Source organism: Galeopterus variegatus, unplaced genomic scaffold, assembly GCF_000696425.1.
Source record: "Galeopterus variegatus unplaced genomic scaffold, G_variegatus-3.0.2 Scaffold402, whole genome shotgun sequence".
In the NCBI taxonomy this organism is placed as follows: domain Eukaryota; kingdom Metazoa; phylum Chordata; class Mammalia; order Dermoptera; family Cynocephalidae; genus Galeopterus; species Galeopterus variegatus.
The window spans coordinates 346,739-353,241 of NW_007726513.1; the positions used below are offsets into that span (position 1 = coordinate 346,739).

At 56.1% G+C, this 6,503-nt stretch overlaps 1 protein-coding gene across 1 annotated transcript in view; it reads right to left on the reverse strand.

The window, feature by feature from the left end:
• Positions 1-4,844: 4,844 nt before the first annotated feature.
• The window catches only part of NKX2-1 (NK2 homeobox 1), a 2,946-nt gene continuing 1,287 nt past the window's right edge, over positions 4,845-6,503 (reverse strand). The window contains 2 exon segments of the mRNA XM_008568352.1: positions 4,845-5,589; positions 5,591-5,715. Coding sequence (XP_008566574.1) covers positions 4,845-5,589; positions 5,591-5,715 — 870 coding nt within the window.

Sequence of the window (6,503 nt, forward strand, 5' to 3'; positions counted from 1 at the left end):
AATCATACCATCTCAAATTCACATTTCCAAACGGGCTTCCTCGTTCTCCACAAATAAAATTGCCTGCTCACTCTGTTTCCTCACTTCAGTAATTGGGGGGTAAGGGGGTAGGGAAGGGGGAGCAATGTCCAGAGAGATTGGAGACATCCTATCAGAATTCAAGGCAGCTTCTCTCAACTCTTGTTTATAGAAAATGAATGTCTGCCTGGCTTGCCTTTAGTTCAGCAAAGGGGTCAGTCTTTATCAGCACGGTTCACACAGATCCCGGATTTTTTCCCCCTTATCTTAAATTGACCCGCTTTTAAGATAAAAACATAATAGAGAAAACTTTTAGTTCAGCAAAGGGGTCAGTCTTTATCAGCACGGTTCACACAGATCCTGGATTTTTTCCCCCTTATCTTAAATTGACCCGCTTTTAAGATAAAAACATAATAGAGAAAACATTGACCTTACCTTGTCCCTAATGAATTGGAAGTCAGAAAACCCCGCTCTCATTTCCTCTTATCTTGGATCGCCTGAGAAGAGACTCGCGCTACCTTTTGTGCGCTCGCGCCTCGAGATAGCCCCTCAACGACGCCCATACGCGGGGGAGCGCGCTCGAAGGGTGCGCGGCCTCGAAAGTCTGAGAAGTCTTCCCTGGGGTCTCGGAATCGGAGATAACGACGCCAGACCGAGACGCTGTCACGACGCTCCCCAGCCCTGCCCCAGAAAGCTTTGAAATCCCTGGGAAGGCTCCCGAGCGGGTCTCCCTATGGAAGGCAAAGCCCTAAGGAGTGGGAAGGAGCTGCCTCCTGCGGGGCCTCCCCCGCCTCCAGGGCTGGGTGCCCATTGCGTGTCCCGCAGAGTCGGCCTGGGCCTGGCTCAGATTTCACTCGCGGGCCCCAAGCTACATCCCACCAGTCCAGCTCCTACCCCGAGCCTTGGCCCCTGCCCCCACCCGCCTCCTCGCCTCGAGGACCCCGGTTTGTGCCCCTGTTGGTGGCAGCCCAGCCCGGATCCCTCTCTCCCCCGCTCAGAGCATCTCTGTCCCGCTTTTCTCGCCTCCCCTGAGCCCGGCCCAGTCCCCGGCCCGCCGGCTGAGAGGGCTGCTCTCCTTCCTCGCCAGCCCACAGCTCCCGGGTTCCCAGGCTGGGGCGGGGGTGGGGAGCCGCTTTGGGATGCGAAACATCAAACAAGCCAAGCCTGGGGTTTCAGGCCCCGAAGCCACTAGAGCGGCTCTCCAGGGCTCTCGAGAAAGTCCTCGTGTTTACACGGCGGAGTGGGGGTGGGGAAGAGGAGGAAGTGGGGGAGATGCTGTCTGCAAAATCTCCCCCACTCCCTGCAATCCTCGGGGCCTAGGGATGGGTGGGGTACTTCGCTGGGGCAAAGCTTCGCAGAGATTCAGGGCGAACTGTTCTGCCCCCACACGTGGGGGAAGCTTCCGGCTCTTCCAGGCATCTCAGCGCAGGGGCATCCTCAGAATGCTGATTTGTCCGCGGGGCAGGCCAGAACGGACCTGTGCCCGAGTTGCTGGAGACCTAGGGGAGGGGACTCCGAGAGGGATCGACTGTCGGCTTCTCTGAGGCTGACGGGACTGTGGGGATGGAGGGCGGCCCCAGGCTGCGGAATCCTCTTGAGCTGTGCCCAGCGCACACCTATTTCGCTAACGAGACGCTTCGGATTGCGTCGCAAAGCCGCTTCCTGCAGCTGCGACAAGTCCCCCGGCCAGGAGCGGGAGCGGGTGGACTCCGCGTGATTGATGGCGAGAAGCGGCCAAAGCACTGTTTGTCTCTGTCCCATCCGCAGGCCCGGCTGAATTTACCTTTCCCCGGGACGAGTAAACAGACTTCAAACTAAGCCGACTCTAGGCGGCGGGAGAAGAGTGTATTTGATAGAAACTCTATCCAGTGCAACGGTGATAAGGCCAAGGGTTCCACAGTCCACTAAAATTGTGACTCCTAGGAGCCCGCTTCTGGCTAATAAGGGGGAGGAGGGTGTCAGCCGCGTGGCTCCAGCCGGACACCGCCCAACCTGCCGGTGCTAGGCAGGGGGCAGGCTGAGTGGAGCTCAATCCCGACCTTGCAGCCAAACAGCAGCTGCAGTACCCACCTCTCCTGCCCAGCCCCCTTGAGCTGGGTGGCTTAGCCACCTACATTCCCTGTCCCAGAACCAGGGCTGCCCATTCCAACACAAATGTCAAAACTTTCCTTTGTTTGTTTTCCAAAATGTGAGGCCTGCCGATATTCTCCTCAACCAGCACACTTACTAGACCTAAACCAACTATCGTTCTGGAATTTCCCAGTCCTTTCTGGATATTGGAAATCGTATCTCAGTAGCTAGGCCTGGGTTTCTGAAGGAGAAAGCCCACCCTAGCCCCCATTCCTTGGGCACTAAGTGAGAGGAGCCCCCAGTAAGCCAACAAAGGACTGCTGGGTGCAGATCAAGAACTCAGGCCAGTCTACTTCCCTTACACGCTCCTGGGGTTGGGATGGGGGTAGCGGTGGAGGTGGGGTGGAGATGGAGCGGGTGGCTGCCAGGGGTGAGAGAGATAGAGAATGAAATAAAAAGAAGAATGAAAGAGGGGAGAGAGAGGCCAGAAAGGAAAAAAAAAGTTGAAAATCTAGGCGAGAAGTGATTACATGCCAAGTACGAATTAGCTCCCCATAATCAAACACTTCCAGACCTAGAGGAAAGTGCTGGGAGGGAAATTTGTCAGAGTCCACCCTGTTCTCTTTCCTCTGTAGGTTTATCAGGGGTGACAGGGAAAGGGCAACAGGCCATTCAGGTACTACGATTTTTCTCTCTGTCCACAACCCCTCCTTCGACCCCCTACCCACCCCCCACCCTAACCCCAATAGTTTCCCCCAACAAATAGGTCTGAGTGGTGAAGAGACCAGGAAATTAGAGGTCGGAAAAAAGAGGCAAAAATGACTTTTTTTTTTTTTTTTTTTTTGGGGTTTGTAATCAAACACTTCCAGACCTAGAGGAAAGTGCTGGGAGGGAAATTTGTCAGAGTCCACCCTGTTCTCTTTCCTCTGTAGGTTTATCAGGGGTGACAGGGAAAGGGCAACAGGCCATTCAGGTACTACGATTTTTCTCTCTGTCCACAACCCCTCCTTCGACCCCCTACCCACCCCCCACCCTAACCCCAATAGTTTCCCCCAACAAATAGGTCTGAGTGGTGAAGAGACCAGGAAATTAGAGGTCGGAAAAAAGAGGCAAAAATGACTTTTTTTTTTTTTTTGCCGTGGATTGGGGGGGGGAGAGTTGAATGCAGGAGAAAGATTTTTGCTATGAAGATTTGGGAGTCCAGAGATGGAAACTGGTGGAACAAAGAGTGAAAACCCCAGCTTCCAAAATCCTGCCAGGGGCGTCCTCAGGCCCTTCCCCCAAGATGGACATCGCCCGAGGCCACAGAAGCCTGGAGAAGCGGGGGTGGGGGTGGGGGTCCGCTGCTAGTCTCTGAGCTGGGATCGCTGCTCTACAGCAGAAATAAAACCCGGGAACGACTTCACTTTCGAAAACAACCTTCCACCAAATCCTAACCCTGAAGGGGCTTGGCCGTGAATTAGAAGTAAAGGTTTGATGTTCAGATCTACAGGGGCGATCCACTCGCTAATAGTGCTAGCTCATTCGGGTTTTTCTTTTTTTTTTAAGCAGTGGCTCAGATGTATAAGACCACAGTAGATAGTTCTGAGGTTTCTGAAAACAGAAGGTGGTCTCTTTCTCTTTCTCTCTCTCCCTCCTGGTAGAAGTAGCTCCGCTTTTCTTTTCTCTATTGCCGAGTCCCAGGACTGCTCAGATTTGGTTCCACTTAATTCCAAGGCAGAACAAAACTCACTTTCCTCGCTGGACGAGGACCAAAAATTCAGATCCCATCAAGTCAAAGATGAGCACCCACCCCACCCGGCCCCAACCAGAAAAAAAAAAAAAATCCATTTAAGGCCAAATCAAAACCAAACAAAAGGAGGGGTTTTAATCAGAAAAAGAATCTTTTTAAATTTGTATAATTTATTAGAAGCTTCTTAGGAACTATATTTAAGCCAAATATCTACATAAGTTACAACAGAAAAAGACTGACGCCGCAAATACCAAACTGCCAAATAATATACACAGATTTGTCAATGCCCATAAAAAAAAAAAAATATATGAGGGGCTGGGGACTGGGAGTGGGTTTCTTTATACAAGAAAATGTACAGATTACTAAAAACTAGGCATTTAGTCCAACTTTTGACAGCGTTTTACATCTACAAGTTCACAACAAACATAAAACAATTTTCGCGGGGGACGGTCCTGGCTGAACCTAGGCGGCCAAGAGGGCACCGGGGCACCGGGGCACTTCCTTTGTGTCAGTGGCAAGTGGGTTATGTCGAAGAGTCTTTCCTTTCCCCAGTTCCCATCCTCCCTTCTAAAAAAAAAATCCTGGTATTTACAAGCGAGTCCACTTTGCTGTCAGAGTGTATCCAGCGTTAAGTCTGCGATCTTTAGAGTCCAGAGCCATGGCAGCACAGAGCCCTCTCCAAACTGTGCCCCGCCCCAGCGTGGGAAACCCATTTGAATCACCGAAAATACACCCTTAAAGCTGTTCTTTCTAGGTCCTTCTCTACTTAAAGATTCCTTATGGAATTGGATTCGCTTGGTTTTTGTTTTCTTTGTTTTGTTTTGTTTTGTTAAAAAACCCACAAATTTTAAAAAGAAAAGAAAGACGTCCAGCAGTTTGGCCTTTGTGTTTTTTCCTTGGTCTAAACGCGGACAGGTTTTAAGAAAAGTCGAAGCGCGTGGAGCAGCCGGTGGATGGTGGTCTGTGTGGCGGGCAGGAGAAGCGGTGAGGCAGCGCGCTGGGCTAGGGCTGGCCCGGCCTCCTCTCACCAGGTCCGACCATATAGCAAGGTGGAGCAGGACATGGTGCCGTAGTCCGAGCCCGATGAGTTCAGGTGGGAAAGGCTGGAGACCTGGCCCTGCAGTGCCGCGGGGCTGGCGGCATGGTGCGCCAGGTCCGGAGACTGGCCTGCGCTGCCCGGCTGGTGGCCCGGGTGTGCGCCCAGACCAGCGCCACCGCTGCCCACCGAGATAGCCGCCGCTGCCGCCTGCGCGGCCTGCGCCTGCTGTTGTGCCTGCTGCTGCGCGTGGCCCTGTAGGCTGGCGGCGCCCGGCGCAGGGGCTCCCGCCTGGCACGGTTTGCCGTCTTTCACCAGCACTGGCACGGCCACACGGCGGGGCGACTGCTGCTGAGCCTGCTGCTGCTGGGGACACCCGGCGCCTCCACCACCTCCGCCACCACCGCCGCTGTCCTGCTGCAGTTGCTGCTGTGCCGCCTTGTCCTTGGCCTGGCGCTTCATTTTGTAGCGGTGGTTCTGGAACCAGATCTTGACCTGCGTGGGTGTCAGGTGGATCATGCTGGCCAGGTGCTCGCGCTCTGGTGCTGACAGGTACTTCTGCTGCTTGAAGCGTCGTTCCAGTTCGTACACCTGCGCCTGGGAGAAGAGCACCCGGCGTTTCCGGCGCGGCGCGCTTGGCAGCGGGGCCATATTCTTGCTCACGTCCCCCAGCGAGCCCAGGCCGCCCATGCCGCTCATGTTCATGCCGCTCGCCGGGCCCATGAAGCGGGAGACTGTAAGCGACAAACGCACAGCGTCGGCCGGGGCCGGGCTGGGCCAGGCCACCCTTGTCTTCTGCGCCCTTGGTCCGCCTGGCCCGCCCGGCCCGCCCCGACGGCGCCCTTCTCACCCAAGCCTCCTAGCGCTTGGCCCTGACAGTCCCAGTCGTGGGGGATCGCCAGCGCCTGTCCCAGGCCTTGCCGTCGAGGAGTATACTGGAGTGCTCCTCTCCTCAGCCCCGGCTACCCTCCCGCAGTCTCAGTACCCTCTTTCGACCCAAAAGGTACAGTGGGCGAAGGCCGCTCCTGCTCCTTTCGTGCCCAACTCTGGTCAGAGGCACAGTGTTAGCTGGCCACAGGCGGCGAACAGGGCTCAGGCCGGGAGCTGGGGTCCGACGGTAGACCCCAACTTTGGGAGGTTAGGACAGGGGCGCTTCTGAAAGCTCGAGACCCCAGACTCTTTGCCTCTTGGCTTCTCTGCCCTGCTGGCCCCGATGAGGGCAACTGCTCGGCCCACTTAGAGCCCCCTCCAGAGCCGCGCGCCCTCCCACCTGCCCAGACTCCGCAGGAAAGCGGGCCGGGCCAGGCGTGAGCGCGTCCCGTCCCAGCAGGGTGGCCTCCCTTCCTATCCAGGCCTCGCCTCTCTGCGCTCCGTTCGCCCGTGCTCCCTCAGCTTGGGGGGTCGCCTCCCTCAGCTCTCCAAGGTCCTCCGTGCGGAGCAGAGCTGCCGGTCGGCCGCGCCAGGGAGATGCCGAGTACACCTGTGCACAGCACCTTAGCCCTACCGCGTACCTCCTCTTGCACCCCCAGCCCTGCAGGAGAAAGAATCCCTAGCTCTCGCACCCAACTCCCTAGCGCCACTGCCCGGCCGCCCTCCCTGATGCCCAGCGCACAGCCGGCCGGCGCCGCGCCTCCTGTGCTCAGCCCG